The sequence below is a fragment of the Thamnophis sirtalis genome, unplaced genomic scaffold (genome assembly GCF_051295495.1).
Source record: "Thamnophis sirtalis isolate CommonGarterSnake01/CBP01778 unplaced genomic scaffold, rThaSir2_p1.2 scaffold_13, whole genome shotgun sequence".
Classification (NCBI taxonomy): domain Eukaryota; kingdom Metazoa; phylum Chordata; class Lepidosauria; order Squamata; family Natricidae; genus Thamnophis; species Thamnophis sirtalis.
In genome coordinates this window covers 43,691,809-43,712,757 of record NW_028261393.1, presented here as the reverse complement: position 1 = coordinate 43,712,757, position 20,949 = coordinate 43,691,809, and the positions used below count along the sequence as shown (strand labels likewise).

Sequence of the window (20,949 nt, the reverse complement as noted above, 5' to 3'; positions counted from 1 at the left end):
TGGAGATGCTCAATCCTCCAGGGCCATGGTTCTCCCAAAGGTGCTTTTCCAAAAGGCAGCTGGATTTTCTTGAGGGTTTTTTTTTCCTTGAAAGCATTTTGCTTCTCACCCAAGGAGCTTGGTTGGAACTGAAGAAGCGACCTTAGGCTAAAGATATAGAAGGATCTTGACAAACTTGAACATTGGGCACTATCTAATAAAATGAAATTCAATGGTGAAAAGAGTAAGGTTCTACATTTAGGCAACAAAAACGAAATGCACAGGTACAGCATAGGTGGTACCTTGCTCAATAGAAGTAACGGTGAAAGGGATCTTGGAGTTCTAGTGGACAACCATCTAAATAGGAGCCAGCCGTGTGCAGCAGCTGCCAAAAAAGCCAACACAGTTCTAGGCTGCATAAACAGAGGGATAGAATCAAGATCACGTGAAGTGTTAATACCACTTTATAATGCCTTGGTAAGGACACACTTGGAATACTGCGTTCAGTTTTGGTCACCACGATGTAGAAAAGATGTAGAGACTCTAGAAAGAGTGCAGAGAAGAGCAACAAAGAGGATTAGGGGACTGGAGACTAAAACATATGAAGAATGGTTGCAGGAACTGGGTATGTCTAGTTTAATAGAAAGAAGGACTAGGGGAGACATGATAGCAGTGTTCCAATATCTCAGGAGCTGCCACAAAGAAGAGGAAGTCAAACTATTCTCCAAAGCACCTGAGGGCAGGACAAGAAGCAATGGGTGGAAACTAATCAAGGAGAGAAGCAACTTAGAACTGGGGAGAAATTTCCTGACAGTTAGAACAATTAATCAGTGGAACAGTTTGCCTCCAGATGTTGTGAATGCCCCAACACTGGAAGTTTTTAAGAAGATGTTGGATAATCTTTTTTCTGAAATGCTATAGGGTTTCCTGCCTAGGCAGGGAGTTGGACTAGAAGACCTCCAAGGTCCCTTCCAACTCTGCTATTGTATTGTATTTGTTATTTGTTGTTATTTGTTGTTATTTGTTGTTATTTGTTGTTATTTGTTGTTATTTGTTGTTATTTGTTGTTATTTGTTGTTATTTGTTGTTATTTGTTGTTATTTGTTGTTATTTGTTGTTATTTGTTGTTATTTGTTGTTATTTGTTGTTATTTGTTGTTCTTTGTTGTTCTTTGTTGTTATTTGTTGTTATTTGTTGTTATTTGTTCTTTGTTGTTCTTTGTTGTTCTTTGTTGTTCTTTGTTGTTCTTTGTTGTTCTTTGTTGTTCTTTGTTGTTCTTTGTTGTTCTTTGTTGTTCTTTGTTGTTCTTTGTTGTTCTTTGTTGTTCTTCGTTGTTCTTCGTTGTTCTTCGTTGTTCTTCGTTGTTCTTCGTTGTTGTTGTTTTGTGTTGTTTTGTGTTGTTTTGTGTTGTTTTGTGTTGTTTTGTGTTGTTTTGTGTTGTGGTGGTGGTGGTGGTGTGGTGTGGTGTGGTGTTGTGTTGTGTTTGTTGTGTTGTGTTGTGTTGTGTTTGTTGTGCTGTGCTGTGCTGTGCTGTGCTGTATTGTATTGTATTGTATTGTATTGTACCTGAATGAGAAGCGAAACATTTTCAAGGAAAACAAACGAGAAAGTCCAGTTGCCTTTTGGAAAAATACCGCTGGGACTACTTGTTGAATAACCAGTCCCTCTTTGATCAAGTTGCATGGGTTATCAAAAACTACCTGACCTCTTCAACTACTACAGCACTAGCAAAGCACACCTATGGACATCTATAGTACAGCTGTCTGTTTACACACCAATGAAGAAGAGCCCTGCAAGATCATAACACCAGACTGCCTTGGATCCACAGAGCAAGCCCTGGGCCTCAGCCAGAAACGGATTACCCTGTCATTTAAAAAAAAAAACAGGTTAACAGAGTTAGAAGGAAACTTGTCAATCATTTAGTCCAACCCCCTGGCCAAGCAAGAGACCCTACACCAGTGATGGCTAACCTTTTGGCCATCACGTGCCAAAAGCGTGGGAGCGTGTGGGGGCGATTGTGCGCATGCATGCCCACACCCATAATTCTACGTGCCCGCCCCCTCCCCCCATGCATTTTCCCCCCCTGCTTTCAGCACACGATGGCAAGGTGGACCCATTTTTCACCCTCCCCAAGCTCCAGAACCTTTCTAGAGCCTGGGGAAGGTGAAAATGGCCTCCCCCCCCCCTCCCGGAGGCCTTCCGGAGGCTGAAAATGGCCCATTTGCCAACTTCCGGTCAGACCGGAAGGCCCATTTTTCGCTCTCCCTTTTGGGCTTTCCTGCCTTCTGGTTGGCCCAAAAGGCCTGAAAATCATCTGGCCAGTGCGCACATGCGCGCCAGAGCTAACCTCGTGTGCCCACCGATATGGCTCCAGGTGCCACCTGTGGCACACGTCCCATAGGTTTCCCATCAGGGCCCTACGCCATTTCAGACAGATAGCAGTCCAGTCTCTTCTTGAAAGCCTCCAGGGATGAAGCTCCCACAACTTCTGAAGGCAACTTCTGTTCCATGGGTTGATTGCTCTCACTGTCAGAAAATTCCTCCTTATTTCCAGGTTGAATTTCTCCTTGATCAGTTTCCATCCTTGCCTGGCCTTTGTGTGCTTTGGAAAATAGCTTGACCCCTCCTCTCTGTGGCAGCCCCTCAAAATTTCAGCTTTCTCCTCTAGGATTTTCAATGCCACGACTCGTTTCACACCAAAGTCTGTAACATTAAGATCTGGAAAGCTGTCAATCCTAATTCTCCCCATTTTACACCGATTCTGAATGAATCTCGTATTTATCTCTCTTGAAGACTGCAACTCCAGTTTCCTAAAGCTGAAATTTCTTTTGAACAGAATCACTACCAATTCTGTGAGTTTGGGGGAGGGGGGGGAGAGAATTTGGACGCCAGCCACTAACTTTAAGTTGGCGACCCAGCAAAAAGCAAAGTGACCGAAGTCTGAAAAGAATGCCTTGTGGCCGCAGTTCAAACTCCTTCAGAAAGCAGCTGGCCAGCAGTTATCCGAGAGGCCACCCAATTACCGCCTTTCAGTAGGAAAAGACCCGGCTTCTTGGCAGGCTATGAAATCAGCCAAACAATGTTTGACTTTTACAGCTCTGGAAATGGCTTTTGTATAGTCCAAAATAAACACAGAGGCAACCTCCCCACTGGCTGGAGGGCAGCAGCTTAACATGGTTATCCATTAACTGCTAAAGGTTCAGCAAGGGAACTGAGTGGGGGGGAGCTATAGCTTTCCTGCTGAGCCCTGCAGAACATCCTTAAGACTGTTTGATTCGCATTTTTCTTCCATTATTTTTTAAAGGCATTTAAACACCTCACACTTGCCAACCACAGTTCAAAAGATTAACAGCCAGAATAATTCAAAATGAATCGGGTGTTTTTGGCAACGGCGCTTCCATTCAAGCATTCAAACATTAAATTTGGCATGAAATACAGAAGCCAGCGCCTTGGTTGTCCCACTTCATTGAGTTAAAAGTTAACTTGCTAGTCCTTATGACAGCCAAAAGACCCTCTGTAAGATCTTCCAGCTAGCTAGCTTCGTTCACCTTTCCACCCGTTTCCTTTCGTCGATGTCCTAGCAGCTGTTTGGTTGAAACACAAACCTCTGCGCCATTAAAAGGCCACGGATTCTGAGTCTGCCTAACAATTTACAAGTTCATGTTTTTAGGGTGGTTCTTAGAAAGGCTGTTTGGTGAAGCTTGCCAGGAAACCACAGAATTAAAGAATTTTGCCTCCCTAAAGACTGTTTGCTATGCTTTTTTTCCAGTTGGAATTTTCCAGCTTGGTTTGGAACAACAGATGCTGCCAATTATAACTTCTTATACAAATCTAACCCATCCCTTTAAAGATGACGTCCATCCACTCATAAGGCTTTCATGTTATTCAGCACACCCCAGTGCCATGATTAGATTTCCTCTCGTGTATGATCATTAACAGACATGCTCAAGGCAGATTTTACCCTTGCACAGCCATCTTCACTACACAGCGTGCACAAATCCAAATGAAGAGCACTCATACAACCCTAACAAATATGAAGCAGCAACTTCAAAAACATAATTAGCAAACTAGAGATCTGGAAACGACTTAGACAGATGGTAACTCCTGGGTTATGACTTTTCTCCCTTTGTCTGTTGAATCGTATCTGATTCATAGAGACTGTCTGAGGTTTTTCTTGGCAAAGTTTTTTTTGGGATGTGGCTTACCATTGACTCCTTCCTAGGGCTGAGAGAGAGTGACTGGCCCAAGGGTCACCCACTCTATGCTTGTTGTGGCCTTCTAGCGACCAGAGGAACTGGCAGCAGATTCGGACAGTGAGGAGGTTGGGGAGGAAGATGGGCCAGTCCTGGAGTCTGGGGAAGGCTCTGATGAGAGCTCTGCATCGGAGGCAGAGAAGGGACCAGAGCCATCTGACAGTTATCAGCTGCCTTCAGAGTCAGACATCAGTGAGGCAGACAAACAGCTGGAGCCTGTTCTCAGTGTGCGCATGTGCAGAGTTGCCAGGCGAAGGGAACAGCTAAAGAACAGGGTTGACTTGGGAGTAAGGCCACAGGTGGATAATGAATGGCCCCTCCCAGAGGAAATAAAAGAGGAGTGAAGGAGGAGTGGAGTTTGCAGGAGACAAGTAGTTCGCTTAATTGGTTCTTGACTCTCTGAGACTCCTTGCCAAGTTCTGCAGAGATTGGCCTGGCAATTCTCCAAGCCAGATAAGGTCTGTGACTGCAAATCCTCCCTTGAAAGACTTTGCTGGATGTGAATGAGCAGAATTCACAGTCAATTAATAAAAGGGGGTTTGGTAGGGACAAGGAGTTTTCTTCAGGCTCTTGGGAAGCCTCAGTCAGAATAGTGCTCAAGGCAGGTCTAGAACTCAAAATCTTTCTAAAAGTTTCTAACTTGATGCCTTAACCACTACAACTACACTGGGTATCATCCACTGATCTCTACCCTCCCTTTAAAAGTATTCGTTCAGATTGTTCCCAAAAATAAATATCCTTTTAATAGTCCCTAGATGAATGGTTGGGTCAAGAACCACTGGTACAAGGCCTAAAATAAAGCTAAAAACAATATTTAAAAGAACCAAGAAAAGAATGCGAACAGAAGGAGGACTGGACATCCACCCATTTCCAGTCCTCAAAAAATATTCAGTATGATCTCCAGTCATCCAGCCCTGCCCTCAACGATGAATCACACTCTACACAAACCACGATGCTTGAGTTCATACAGCACACTGAGACCGTATGAAACAGAGGGCTTAGAGAGTGTGATTCCAGCCTGTAAGTGACTTAATGAGCCTTGGTGGTGCAGTGGTTAGAGTGCAGTACTGCAGGCTACTTCTGTTGAACACCGGCTGCCAGCAGTTTGAATCTCACCAGGCTCAAGGTTGACTCAGTCTTCCATCCTTCCGGTGAGGACCAAGATTATTCAGGACAATATGATGACTTTCTAAACCATTTAGAGAGGGCTGTAAAGCACTGTGAAGTGGTCTATAAGTGTTACTGCTATGATCTTCTTTTCTAGGCAATTCTTAGGACAGGCCAAGCCAACCTCTGCAGAAAAGGAGGAGGAAAAATTGGACTTCTACGGGTTAATAATAGGAAGAATCTGGACTATGTGGAACTTCGACGTGCCTTCATTTTGGCGCTAGGACAATTCATCGCAGCCAACTGGCTACAAGACAACTCACTGCGGGACGAGAGTTACACTAATATCAAAGAAATGGTGGAATAGAATCATTAAAGAAAGGATGCAAAAGGAGGGACAGAATAGCAATGGCGCTTAAACTTGCATACCACTTCACAATGCTTTCTAGCCCTCTCTAAGCGGTTTTACGAAGTCAGTCTCTTGCCCCCAAGAATCTGGGTCCTCATTTGACCCACCTCAGAAGGGTGGAAGGCTGAGTCAACCTTGAGCCTGGTGAGATCTGAACTGCCAAATTGCATGCAGTACTGCACTCTAACCACTGCGCCATCGTGGCTCTTAGCATGAAATGGGAATGGCAAGAATTAAATTTTATAGATAGATAGATAGATAGATAGATAGATAGATAGATAGATAGATAGATAGATAGATAGATAGATAGATAGATAGATAGACAGACAGACAGACAGACAGACAGACAGAGACAGATAGATTAGATAGATAGATTAAATAGATAGATAGATAGATGATAGATAGATAGATAGATAGATAGATAGATAGATGATAGATAGATAGATAGATAGATGGATGATAGATAGATATAGATATAGATAGATATTTTAAATAATTAAACAGAATTGTTAAATTGTCTTGCAGAGTTGGCAGTGACGATTTGGTTGTGGCAAGTTGTACCATTCCATTCATTTTGCAGGCCCTTCCAGGTAGTCCTTGATTTACAACAAAGTTACAACGGCGCTAAAAAAAAAAGTGAGTTATGACTGGTCTCCACACTTACAACCACTGCAGCATCCCCATAGTCACATGATCAAAACACGATCAAAACTTTGGGCCGTTGACAACCAGCACGTATGGTTTACAATGGTTGCAGCCAGGACCAGGTGATCACATTTCCAATTTTCCCCCTTTGGCTTCTGTCAAGCAAAGTCAATGCGGGAAACTGGATTCATTTAATGACCATATGGGTCATTTAATAAATGCACTAATTCACTTAACAACTGTGGCAAAAAAGGTCATAAAATTAGGTGTCACTCACTTAACAGCTGCTTTGCTTAAGAATGGATATTCTGGTCTCAACTGTGATTATTACCGTATTTTTTAGAGGATAAGACACACCAAGGTTTGAAGAGGCAATTTTTTTTAAAAAAAGTTTTTGCACTCTGCAAACCTCCCAAAAACGGGTCTGTTTTTTTTTTTCAAAAAAAAAGGGCATGAATAGCCCTTAGGAGACTTGTAGAGTGTTCCTGGGGAGTTGAGGCCCCCAAAACAAGCAAAAAAATGTTCCATTTTTTGAGAAAATGGGCCCATTTTTTCTCAAAAGAAGGGCATTAGGAAGCTTATAGAGTGCTCCTGGGGGCTGGGGGGGCAAAATTGAGCAAAAAACGGCCCATTTTTTGTTCATTTCTGCCCTCCCCCGCCCCCAGCAGCTCTCTGAAAGCCGCCTACAAGCTATGCATGGCCATTTTGGTGAAGGGGGCGGGGTTTCAGGAGGCAAAAAAATGCTGTATTCAGTGTATAAGATGCACCCAGGTTTTCAGCTTCTTTTTTGAGGAAAAAAGGTGCATCTTACACTCCAAAAAATAGGGTATATTGGAGATCAGCTGTAGCATCTTTCATTTTAAGTCAGTGGTTTTGTTCTTCCAAACTTGACTTAAAATATGTAGACTTCAACTCCCAGAATTCCCCAGCCCCTCCCCCCTGCTGTGCAGGTTCAAGGTTGTGCCTGTTGAGAATCTCCATATGGCCAATGAAACAGCCATTTTCATGGAGTTTGTTTATTATGGACAATCCTCAAGAGTTAAATTAGTATAAACTACAGGAAAATACCTGCCAGGAGTTTATGCAGGGAGTCCTCAACTTACGACCATAATTGAGCCCAACATTTCTCTTGCTACAGTAAGTGAAACACCTGTTAAATGATTTCCCCTCATTTTACGACCTTTTTCTTGCCACGGTTGTTAAGCGAATCACTGTGGTTGTTAAATTAGTCAAACTGTTGTTAAGCGAATCTGGCTTCTCCCGTGACTTTGCTTGTCAGAAAGTAACAAAAGGGGACCCCAGGACACTGCCACCGTCGTAGATGTGAGTCAATTGCCAAGCGTCTGACTTTTGATCATGGGACCCTGGGGATGCTTCAACGAGTGACAATCGGTCGTAAGTCACTTTTTTCATTGCCGATGTAACGTTGAACAGTCACTAAAGGAACCGTTATAAGTGGAGGACTTACCTATAATCAGGAATGTAGTTATGAAGGAGAAAAAGAGATGAAACACAAGGACAGGGTACCAGAAAGAAAGGATGAAGCAGCAGCTGCAATTAAAATCTTAATTGAAATATTTCATTTGGGGTTATTGATTAAAGGGTGAAAGCTAATATTTCTACTGCAAAGATGGCTTCTAAAAGCTTTGATACTTAAGAAAGAGAAGAGGAACAAAACATTCTTCTTCCTCCTCCCTGTTTAGCATTTTGTAGAGTGAAATTTCAGGCATAATCTCGATGCTAAGACAAATTGCCTACACCATTGTCTCAGCCTGCCTAAAAACAGTTTTTTAATTATAGGCTTTGCCCAAAACACGTTACATGTTAAAACAGTAGCACTGATCTCTCCACCAACTCTCCACTCGTGAGAGCACCCATGATATTAACAGATTAACAGAGTTGGAAGAGACCTTATAGGTCATCTAGTCCAACCCCCTGCCCAGGAGACCCTGCCCAGTAGACCCTACACCATTTCTGACAGATAGCAATCTAGTCTCTTCTTGAAAGCCTCCATTGATGAAGCTCCCATAACCTCTGAAGGCAACTTCTGTTCCATGGGTTGATTGTTCTCACTGTCAGAAAGTTCCTCCTCATTTCCAGCTTGAATCTCTCTTTGGTCAGTTTCCATCCATTATTCCTTGTCTGGCCTTCAGGTGCTTTGGAAAATAGCTTGACCCCTTCCTCTCTGTGGCAGCCCCTCAAATATTGGAAGACTGCTCTCATGTCTCCCCCCTGGTCCTTCTCTTCTCTAGACTAGCCATGCCCAGTTCCTATAACCGTTCTTCATATGTTTTATCCTTCAGTCCCCTAATCATCTTGGTTGCTCTTCTCTGTATTCTCTCTAGAATCTCAACAAGATCAGGAGTAAATAGAATAGAATAACAGAGTTGGAAGGAACCATGGAGGTCTTCTAGTCCAACCCCCTGCTTAAGCAGGAAACCCTACACCACTTCAGACAAATGGTTATCCAATCTCTTCTTTAAAACCTCCAGTGTTGGAACATTCAAAACTTCTGGAGGCAAGTTGTTCCACTGATTAATTGTTCTGTCAGGAAATTTCTCCTTAGTTCTAGGTTGCTTCTCTCCTTGATGGGTTTCCACCCATTGCTTCTTGTCTTGCCCTCGGGTGCTTTGGAAAACAGGTTGACCCCCTCCTCTCTGTGGCAGCCCCTCAAATATTGGAAGACTGCTATCATGTCTCCCGTGGTCTTTCTCTTCACTAGACTAGCCATGCCCAGTTCCTGCAACCGTTCTTCACACACATTCATCAGCATAGTACCATGTGTGTGTGAACCTAGTAAGAGTGCAATTCTGCACAAAGAGAAATTCTGCACAAAGGCCTTTCTGTTAAGTTTCCTGGAGCAGAGGTTAGCCTCTGGGAGTTCAGAACTCCGCAAGGCCTTCTGCTAAGCTGCAGCTCAATAAGAGTTTTCCACGTGAACTTTTAAGAGTCAACCCCCTACTTGTTAAAGGTCACCAACGCAAGAGGAGGCCGAGTGGCAAATGATCGACTCAGGAAAGTATTAAGCAGCGCCCAAGATTCGTTTTAAGGCATTTTAAGGCTTGTTTCTCAAGTGAGAACGTGGTGCTGATTTACCCTTTTGAGTTGGCCTTTAAAAAGTCTGTCCAATAACAACACACAATTGCTTTCTTTAAAGCATAAGAACCGAGGACTTGCAAAGGTTTTCCTCACTTTATTTTCTTAGCTATAGCCCTGCCCAGATGGTCTAGACAAGAAGCACAAACAGGAGTGCTAACTTTATCTTTATTGTTAAAGTGTAACATTAACAGATTCTTGCAAAACTGGACGTACTTCTCCCTCCCTTCCTTTTACTCTCCAGAAAACCAGGGAGGGTCTTTTCTGAAACTTTTCCCATGTTTTCCCTCCTTCTGTGGGCTGAGACATTTTCGCTTGCTGCTTGTCTAGTCTGCAGTTCCCCCTCCTGTCTCCCAAGGTCATTCACACATAGCTTTACTCTTACTGACCCCAAGAGGTAGATCAGGCAGGTCAGAGACAATTGACAAAAAACAAGTTACTGATGTCCAAAGCAGAGCTTCTGCATCAGGATCTCCCTTAAGCACACCACCCTACTACTCAATGCAATATTTTGTCCATGCAATGGACCACCAGCTAAATATGAGCCAGCAGTGTGCAGCAGCAGCCAAAAAAGCCAATGCAATCCTAAATTGTATTAACAGAGGGATACAATCAAGATCACGTGAGATACTAATACCACTCTATAAAGCCTTAGTAAGACCACACCTAGAGTACTGCATCCAGTTTTGGTTACCACACTATAAAAAATATGTTGAGACTCTAGAAAAAAGTGCAGAGAAGAGCAACCAGGATGATTAGGAGACTGGAGATTAAAACATATGAAGAATGGTTGCAGGAACTGGGCATGGCTAGTCTAGGGAAGAGAAGGACCGGGTGAGACAGGAGAGCATATTTGAGGGGCTGCCACAGAGAGAAGGGGGTCAAGCTATTTTCCAAAGCACCTGAAGGCCAGACAAGGGATAATGGATGGAAACTGATCAAGGAGAGATTCAACCTGGAAATAAGAAGGAACTTTCTGACAGTGAGAACAATCAACCAATGGAACAGAAGTTGCCTTCAGAAGTGTAGGAGCTCCATCACTGGAGGCTTTCAAGGAGAGATCGGACTGCCATTTGTCAGAAATTGTGTAGGGTCTCCTGCTTGAGTGGGGGTTGGACCTATAGAGTCATTTCCAACTCTGTTAATCTGTATAATCTGTATTTTGGTCATCCCTGTGCATTTTGGGAAATAGCCCTCGGTCTTTCTCTAGCTTTGCAACTCTCTCATCAATGCTGAGTCACAGAGATCTCACTTAATGTACTCACTAAATTATAGCTGAGGCATTTTGGATGAAAACAGAGAATGGAAATGCGAGAAATCTGTAAACACTGAGGTCTGCAGGACAGAATGCTTGGGGAAAACCATGAAGTGAAAATAAAATTTGGAATAAACAGAAAGCAGAATGCACCAAACACCTTTGCTGGAATCAAAACAAAGAACAGATTTCTGTGTTTCAAAACAGCTGGATCTTTCCTTGGAGTGATGAAAGCAGGATGCTAAGTGGATTAAATGGATGCTTATTGTTTAGATAATCTTGGTAATCTTTTTTTTTAAGGTGAAATATGCAAACGAGGAAAATTGACAAACTGGCCACTGGATTCCTCCCAGGCAAACTTTTATCAGAAGGCACTAAGAAAAGAAAGAATTCTTGCACAGAGAAAGAATGGCTCCATCTTCAGAGACAGATGTTCTCCAGATAAGCAGAAAGCTTCAGAACAAAGCTTCCTCTAAATAATAATAATTTAAAAAGGTTACACACAGTTATGAAGCCTCAAGCATGGACGGAGGAGACGGAAAATGTTTGTGGTCCGACCCTGAGCAAGAAAGGACACCATCCAATGAAGATACACTGGACTATTATACGCAGAGGGGGAAACTAAGCCACAAAGCCATTCTTACTTAGTTTAGTTTAGTTTACTTTATTGTCATTGCACATAGTACAACAAAATTAAGTGAACATTACAATTATAAAAATAAAAACACAAACATGCATCCTTTACATTCTATATAATTGAAATTGAAAGCCCAATATTGCACTATGCCAAAGAATTCAGTGTGGTTATTGCCCTGGGATAGAAGCTGTTTTTCAGTCTGTTTGTCCTTGTTTTTATTATCCTGTATGTCTGCCAGATGGTAATAGTTCAAAAAAAAAAAAAAAGGGCACCCAGGATGAGATGGATCTTTGAGGATGTTTTGAACTTTCTTAAGGCAGGGGGAGCTATAAAGCTCTTCCAAAGAGGGGAGAGGGCAACCAATGATCCTCTGGGCAACGATGTTGACCCCCCCCCCCTGGAGTGCTGTCCTATCTGCCACTGTGCAATTGGCAAACCAGACACAGGTGCAGATTTACTCAGGAGTAAACTGCAACTGACCAGGTAGGCCTTACTACAGAGGAGACCAGGCATCCGGTCTGCTCATGAAAACCAAGAGGCCACAGCCACATCCTAGACAAGACCTTCAACAGCAAGATGATGCTATATCCATTTAAACGGATAGGCTCCCAATTCCAGGCCCCGCCATTCCAGTGCATGGAATTAGTTAACAGATTAACAGAGTTGGAAGGGACCTTGTAGGTCATCTAGTCCAACCACTGCCCCACCCCCTCAAGCAGGAGACCCTACACTATTGACTGTGCACATCTTCTTCCACGCCCCCCCCAAACCCAGAAACCCTCTGCCACAAGGACTCCCATGTAGGGATGGAGGAGGGTGGGGGGGAGAGAATTATGTCCCAGGTGAAGGGGCTGCAGCCCCAAAGCCTCCGCCCTGCTCAAGTTGCGCCCTGCTCAAGTTGCGCCCTGCTCTCATTGGGAGGGGGGAGAGGGAGGAGGGGTCGCTGCAAAAAAAGGGAGGAAAGAAAGGGAACGGAGTCACCTCTCTCTACAATGGTGGGGGGAGGCTAGGCAAGTGAGGGAGGGGGCGAAGCTGAGGTTGCAACTTTCCTCCGGGACAAAGGCGAAGAAAGTTGGGTGGGGGAGGCAGCGGGGGTGGGTGGGCGTCCCCTTACCTTGGTGGAGCCGGAGGAAGAGGCGATGAAGACTTTGAGCACCATCCTGGAGAGACCCGAGGAGGGGCGCTTCCTCGCCAGGCAGGCCAAACGAGCGTCGGGGTGAGTGGGGGGGCTGGAGAACCGGAGCAGAGCCGGGCGAGGTCCAGCGGGCCGAGCGCTCCACCTCCCAAGCTGCCTCTCACGCTCGCTCTCCCTCTCTCAATCTGCCCAGCCCGGAAGATTCGGGCGGAGCACGTCTGACTTAAACGCGCCGTGGCAAAAAGGCGGGGCGGAGGAAGCCCCCGTAAAGGGAGCGGGGCTGCGATCCGGAGCAAACCCACGAAGGCGGCGGATGGGCTGGAGGGAGGGAGGGAGGGAGGGAGGGAGGGAGGGATTCCGTCTCGGCCGGCGCTCCAACCCCGGCCCCCTTCCAGGCTGGGAGCCAAGCCCGCCGGCCCCGCCTTTTTGAGGGATGCGCCAGGTTGCAACTCCCGTCTTCTGGAATTAGCATCCCCGGTTCACAACCAGGCTGGGGAAAGACAGAGCAGAACAACTAAGTTGGAAGGGACCTTTTGAGGTCTTCTAGTCCAACCCCGGTCCCTTCCAGGCCGAGAACCAAGCCAGCGCCTCCCCCCCCCCCTCCAATTTTCTGGAATTAGCATCCCTGTTCACAACTAGGTGTGTGGGGGGGGGGAATCTAGACTAAACAGAAGGGAACAACAAAGTTAAAAGGGATCTTGGAGGTCTTCTAGTCCAACCCTGGTCTCTTCCAGGCCGAGAACCAAGCAAGCCGCCCTGCCAGGTTGCAACTCCCATCTTCTGGAATTAGCATCCCTAGTTCACAACTAGGTTGAGGGAAAGAACTGATTAAACAGAACGGAAGAAGAAAGTTGGAAGGGACCTTTTGAGGTCTTCTAGTCCAACCCCCCCTTCCAGGCCGAGAACCAAGCTAGCCCCCCCCCTTTTCTGGAATTAGCATCCCTGGTTCACAACTAGGTGGGGGGGAAGCTAGACTAAACAGAAAGGAACAACAAAGTTAAAAGGGATCTTGGAGGTCTTCTAGTCCAACCCCGCCCCCTTCCAGGCTGAGAACCAAGCCAGCCGCCCCGCCAGGTTGCAATTCCCATCTTCTGGAATTAGCATCCCTAGTTCACAACCAGGTTGGGGAAAGAGGTGAACTAAACAGAACAGAACAACAAAGTTGGAAGGGACCTTGGAGGTCTTCTAGTCCAACCCCCTGATCAAGCAGGTGACCCTATACCGTTTCAGACAAATGGTTTTTCCAATTTCTTCTTTAAAATCTCCAGTGATGGAGTACCCACAACTTCTGGAGGCAACTCATTCCACTGGTTAATTGTTCTCACTGTCGGCATTTTTTTCCTCCTTATTTCTAGGTTGGTTGATTCCGAGCGAAGGGCTTAAACATGTCTCGCTGAAGGGACACCTTTGAATTTTGCATTTTTAAAAAATATATAAAGCCATGCTTAGAAAGACAAAATGCTCCAAATATAGATGGTACATAAATAAAGGGACGGCGCGGCTCAGTGGCCAAGACGCTGAGCTTGTCGATCAGAAAGGTCGGCAGTTCAGCGGTTTGAATCCTTAGGGCCGTATAATGGAGTGAGCTCCCATTACTTGTCCCAGCTTCTGCCAACCTAGCAGTTCGAAAGCATGTAAAAAATGCAAGTAGAAAAATAGGGACCACCTTTGGTGGGAAGGGAACAGCGTTCCGTGTGCCTTCAGCGTTTAGTCAAGCTGGCCACATGACCACAGAGACATCTTCAGACGGTGCTGGCTCTTCAGCTTTGCATGGAGATGAGCACTGCTCCCTAGAGTCAGGAATGACTAGCATATATGTGCGAGGGGAACCTTTACCTTTATAGATGGTTTATAGAAGCCCTTCAAACTTGAGCTTTGGGGTTAAATCAGTATTTCCAGAACGTTCTGCTTCCCGCTTTGAAAAATTTTGAAATTTTTTGGGGGGGATTCCTTCCCCTAAGCGCTTTTGTTTGGATATGACCTATTGATCAATATTTACCATATTAAATATTAAAATGCAATGATTTTGCTGCCACTTCTGATGATTGTATGGAGGGATTTTAATATTGTATTATTTCCAACAGAGCCTGGCAAGTAATTATGATTTTGGAGGTGGCCTGAGAGGTTTTTAGGAGATCCTGATGGTCCTAGGACCACATTTTAAGGAACAATGCATTAAACCATGATTCATTTCACCCTTAGTTAATTATCGTATTTTTTGGACTATAGACGCACCAGTGTATAAGATGCACCAAGATTTCAAAGAGGTAAGTAAGAAAAAAAAGTTTTTGCCTTCCCCCAGCAGCCCACTGCAGTCTTCAGCAGGGCTGGGGAAAGGCAAAAACGCCCCCGTTTTTCCCTTGCCCCAACCCTGCTGAAGCCTGCAGAGTGCTGCTGGGGGCTGAGGGAAGGCAAAAAAGTCTCAGTTTTTGTGAAAAATGGCTTGTTTTTCACAAAAATGGGATGCGAGGGAGGGGCTTCGGGAGGCTAAAAATTGCTGTATTCGGTATATAAGATGCACCAACATTTCCATGCTCTTTTAGGGGGCAAAAAGGCACATCTTATACTCCGAAAAATACGGTAAGTTAAAATTGACTGGATTGGCAAACCAAACTCATGTATTTTGTTCAGAGCAGAGGTGGGTTCCTACCAGTTCGCACCTATTCGGTAAAACCGGTTCGTCAAATCTACCGAACTGGTTAGAAGAGGTTCCACCAGTGGGCCCAGAAAGCAGGCCACACCTACAGAAGAGGTTCCAAAAAATTTTGAAACCCACCACTGGCAAAGATCTTATAACTTGACAGCTTTAAGACTTGCATGCTTCAATGCCAGAATTTCTGAATAGCTACTTGGACCGACCTAAGTACTAATTCATAATTTCATATCCAGTCACATGGGCGGCAAGCCACTCCCATTTGGTCACATGGGTGGCAAGCCACTCCCACAAAGGAGGCCACTCCCACAGAGCAGGTTCCAACAATTTTTGAAACCCACCACTGATTCAGAGTGTGTAAAATCAAGTGTTTCTTGTCCAACAAACCACACATAAGATGGCAGGCGGGCATGTACTTCAAGTGGAGGTGTGGTTCATAGCACTCAGCACATCCAAAGGAGATGTTTGAATTTGGTTTAAAGAGTTGCATGTACAGCAATTGTGGGTTGTTGTACTGTGTTGTATGAACACAAATTGGCTTGCTGTACAAATAATGGTTAAACCAAGATACTTCAGACAGCGAGATGGGTGGCATATACATTTAATTTTAAAAAGTCTCAGCATAACCTATCATCTGCAGAGTTCAGTGTTTTGCATTGATCTTGCAGATGTGGAGTATTACATTTTCTGCAAGGTTGTGGCTTCTTAGTTGCTGACACCCAAGTGTATCCTTTGCAGGAGGCCAATAGGGCACTGTTTCTCAAACTTAACCTGTTTAAGATAGGTGGACTTCAACTCCCAGAATTCCACAGCCAGCATGAGTTGAAGTGCACACAACTTAAAATGGTCTAAGGTTGAGAAACACTGCACTTCAGCATCATTTGCTCCATTTCTGAATCTTCAGCCTTTGGATCAAGCAACAATTTGATGTCACCAAGAATGGTGTGTTGCAATCCTCCAAGACATGCCTTCGCTTCCTGTGGTTTAGTTTATTTCAACAAAAGGAAACCACTTTTCGTCTCCATCTGTTTCTCTCCAGCTCCATTTGCAGAACGCACAAAGTGGCCCATCCCATTACACCTTGTGCAAATCATGTCTGTGTGTTCATAGTTTGGGGCAGTGTTTCTCAACCTTGGCAGTTTTGAGATGTGTGTGCACTTCAACTCCCAGAATTGAAGTCTTGCTTGACGTTTAAACGGTACTCAAACATTGGCTTAGGATATTGCATGAAGCTGAAAAACCGGGTGGAAAAACACATGGTTTAGGTATCAATAAGCAGGTACAAATAGCCTGCCTTACAATCTCAGTGGATTGTATCTAGTCCATTGTGAGCCGCTCTACATGGGGCTGCCCTTGAAAAGTGTTCGAAGACTTCAGCTAATCCAGAATGCAGCCGCGCGAGCGATTGTGGGTACACCTAGGTACACACACGTTACACCTATCCTCCGCGAGCTGCACTGGCTGCCCATTGGTCTCCGGACTCGCTTCAAGGTGCTAGTTGTTACTTATAAAGCCCTGCATGGCATCGGACCTGGGTACCTGAGAGACCGCCTCCTGCCGATTACCTCTCAAAGACCGATTGGATCACACAGGCTCGGCCTTCTCCGGGTTCCATCTGCCAGCCAATGTCGGCTGGCGACCCCCCAGGGGAGAGCCTTCTCTGTTGCTGCTCCAGCCCTCTGGAACAAGCTCCCTGTGGAGATCCGGACCCTTACTACCCTCCTGGCCTTCCATAAAGCTACCAAGTCCTGGCTGTTCCGGCAGGCTGGGGGCTGTTGAAGTATCCAGCCCCGCTTCATTTGTGACTGTTGTGTATTTTAATATTTGATTTTGATTTTATTTTATTTGTCTTGTATGCCGCCCACTCCCGAAGGACTCCGGGAGGCTCACAATAGACAAGGGAAAGGGGGAAAACTAGACAAAGACAACACTTTAAAAACAAAACCGCAACATTCACAATTTCCGTGGGGCTGGATATTTCACAGGCCCCCCCGGCCAGCTGGAGCAGTCAGGACTTGGTGGCTTTGCGGAAGGCCGGGAGGGTAGTAAGGGTCCGGATCTCGACAGGGAGATCATTCCAGAGGGCTGGAGCTTCAACAGAGAAGGCTCTCCCCCGGGGAGTCACCAGCCGACATTGGCTGGCAGATGGAATCCGGAGGAGACCTAACCTGTGAGATCTAATCGGTCTGAGGGAGGTAATCGGCAGGAGGCGGTCTCTCAGGTACCCAGGTCTGATGCCATGTAGGGCTTTATAGGTAGCGACCAGCACCTTGAAGCGGATTCGGAGACTAATGGGTAGCCAGTGCAGCTCGTGGAGGATAGGTGTGACGTGGGTGTACCTGGGTGCACCCACAATCGCTCGCGCGGCTGCATTCTGGACTAACTGGGGTCTTCGAACACTCTTCAAGGGCAGCCCCATGTAGAGCGCATTACAATAATCCATATTGTTTGTATTGTCTTATTTATCCCCTCCCCCATTTCATTGTGAGCCACCCGGAGTCCTTCGGGAGTGGGTGGCATACAAAACCAATAAACGTAACGAAACGAAATGAACGAAACGATTGGTTGAATTCTACAAAGAAAGGCAGGGAGGGCAGTAATGGCTAACCTTTTTTATTGTCACGTGCTGAAAGCGTGTGCCTGGTGCACGCACCCATAATGGAATATTTGTGCATACCCCCCTGTGCCCCTCGTGCATGAGCTTCACCCCTGCCCTGCACCCATATTTTGCTTCCAGCTTGGTGCCAGAGGCTTTCTAGGCCCAAAACGGGGCACGGGGGAGGGGGGCTTCATGCAGGTCCCTATGCCCTGTTTTGGCTTCCAGGTTGCCGCAGGAGGCCTTCCCTGCCCATAAACAGGGTGCGGGGGTGCCGCACGAACCCCCAAAATGCAATGCAAGCGTCCTGTGCATGTGCCCTGCCCTCCCACGCATGTGCCCCACCCCCCTGTGCATGCTTGGCAGAGAGCCAAAGACCAGCTGACTGGCGGGATGTCCATGTATGTTGGAGCTGGGCTGGGGTAATAGCTGACGTGTCCGCCAAGAGGGCTCTGCTTGCCACCTGTGGCGCGTGTGCCATAGATCTGAACTTTTATTATTATTTCATTACCATACCGGGTAACATCATCGGTGCTGATGCCCTGGTGGTGTTAACTAGTTTGGGTGCCCTGATGATGTTAACCTTGTTTGGTAATGAAATGTCTTCAAGAAAACAACCAAGAGAACAGCAAGGATCCTATGGTGCACCTTCTTTTTGGCACAGCAGCTCCTCCCCCCAAAAAACTTTGGTTAGCTCTAATCCTGCCTGCCTCCCAGGCTGTCTTTTGGAAGGTATGAGTTTGGGAGTGGTAGGACCTGCTGAAGAAGTATCCCTCCCACTCCCACCCACCCCCAGCACTTAGGTGTGTATTGTGGCCCAGCAGGAGCCATTGGAGCTGCCAAAGATTCTGATAGCGAGGGACCCTATGAGTCGGCTCTGGAAGATGTGGAGGATCCTGGGCAGGGTTCAGACTCCGAGCAGGGACCAGAGAGGCTGGTTGGCCGCCAGGAGGTGCCTGAGGCATGGAGCAGCGGTGAAAGCCAAAGGAAGTCTGTCCCTGACGTCAGGCTCTGGAGCAGTGGGGAGGAACTAAGGGAGTTAGTCCTGGACACCAGGCAAAGACGGGCAGATAAGCACCGACAGCAACTACGGAGATACAGAAGATAATTGGGGCCAGGTGGTTGTGATTAGGCTCCTCCCAAGAGAGTATATAAGAAGAGACTTTGGGAGGAGGCTGTTTGCAGGACACAACTATTATACTAAAGCTGGAGAAGCTCTTGTGTGTATTTCTTATCTGTGGAAGTCTGGGTTGCTGCCAAAGTCTTGTCGGTGTGTTAATTTACTGTGAATAAATTGTCTAGCAGTAATCTTGTGTCAGCGTGACTCACCGTATGGAGAGGGGTCAGAACAGGTGTGTATTTAAGTTGCTGGTGTAAACTGTGCGTGAATGTGCTTTAAATATTGCATGGTCTTCCCTGAGGAAATGCACTGCATCATGAGTCAAGTATTTTTACTGCAGGGCTTTATGTATACTATAATACACATCATCATTGATGGCGTGTAATAAAGTACAGGAAGCCCTGGAGTAAAAAAAAATGCATACAGGGCATTGTGGGGATTTTAAAGAATGGCTCGCACCACCTCCAGGGATGTGCCAGCAGCCTGCTTCTACCAAGCCCAAGAATCAGGGGCTTCTTAAGCTTTTTCCAACCTTGGTTGAGTCTTTTCTTGACCATTGGAGTCGCTTAACCGAGAAGGGCAGTGTAGAAAATAGATGGACTGACCGATAAATAAGGAAATGCATCTAGTCTGCGATAATATTAGCAAGTGGTCTCCAGAGTTTCAGACTTTTTTTTTTTTTTTGCAAAATGTTACAGGTTTTCAACACTTTAAACATGACCTTCTAGCTCATGGGTGTCAAACTCAAGGCCTGGAAGCCAGTTCTGACATGTGTGTATGTGTTTGTGTGTGTGTGTGTGCTTAAATCTAGCCCATGGGGCTACCCTGGAAATAGCAAAGGACTGGCCCGCAGTGCCTCCGCCAGGAAAAACGGAACTCGGGAGGGACCCTCCCCCCCTCCCCAGAGGTGGGTTCCGGCAGTCACTACTGCTGGTTCGTTCATGGGCGCGCCACCCACCTGCCTGCGCTTTGCATGCATGCGCAGTGCAATAAAAATTGATCTGCGCATGCGCAGAAGCAAAAAAAACCAAGATGGTGGCACCCAAGGCACCACCTGGAGAACCGGTTCAGGGGCGTGGCAGACCTGGGTCGCTGCCGGTTCCAGCAACCCAGGATGCCAAACCACTACCGGTTCGTCTGAACCAGTCCAAACTGGTAGGAACCCACCACTGCCCCTCCCAAGCTCGGTTTTCACTGGCGGAGAGTTGCAGGAGACATTCGCAGCCAAAACAGAGCTCAGGAGCCTGTTTTCACTGACAGAGTGTTTGGGCCACCACAGGCGCCCCGGACACAAGTGATGTTGAGCTGGCCATGCCCATCCTGGCCATGCCCATTCCCCTCCCTCCTCCCCAAGGTCAAGCTCAACCTTGATGCGGCTCTCAATGAAATTGAGTTTGACACCCCTGATGTATCTGAAGGAGTTGGAATTTGGAAATGGCGGTGGAGGTCAGAGTCGTTGGAGGGGTTTGGATTTGAGTGGCTAAGAAGCATGGCTGCACTTTGCAACTAAAGAGAGACCCCTGCTGGAACAGCTAGGAAATTAAAGGGACTGAACTCAAACTTGTTTTTTCAACATTAACAACTCACAAGATGCGCGGACTACAAGCTCCCAGAATTCGCCCAGCCAGCATGACTGGAATAACTGGTCCCAGCAAGAAACCCAGAACTCAGTATACAATTCTTACCCTCCCATTCTTTGCGCGGAAGGGATATGCAAGTCACCCTAGTTCTATTTTTTTATTTTTTTAAAAATGTAGATCTCTATAAAATGTCTCAGTGCTATTTCTGTTGGAAGCCAAGGGGGTCTACATATCAAGTAACCAATTGTTTATTTAATAACATGCAGCTAAGAGGGGTGGCAAAACCTACGAGGCCAAAAGTAAACAAACTACATTTTGGTTCAGTGTTTCTCAACCTTGGCAACTTGAAGATGTCCGGACTTCAACTCCCAGAATTCCCCAGCCAGTGAATGCTGGCTGGGGAATTCTGGAAGTTGAAGTCCGGACATCTTCAAGTTGCCAAGGTTGAGAAACACTGTCTTGGTTTCATAATGCATAACTCCGG

At 46.0% G+C, this 20,949-nt stretch overlaps 1 protein-coding gene across 1 annotated transcript in view; it reads right to left on the bottom strand.

The window, feature by feature from the left end:
- Positions 1-12,823, bottom strand: part of SH3BGRL (SH3 domain binding glutamate rich protein like) — a 32,985-nt gene extending 20,162 nt beyond the window's left edge. Inside the window, exon 1 of the mRNA XM_014055026.2 lies at positions 12,496-12,823. Coding sequence (XP_013910501.2) covers positions 12,496-12,540 — 45 coding nt within the window. The 5' untranslated portion in view covers positions 12,541-12,823. The remainder of the gene's footprint in view (positions 1-12,495) is intronic.
- Between the last annotated feature and the right edge of the window lie 8,126 nt (positions 12,824-20,949).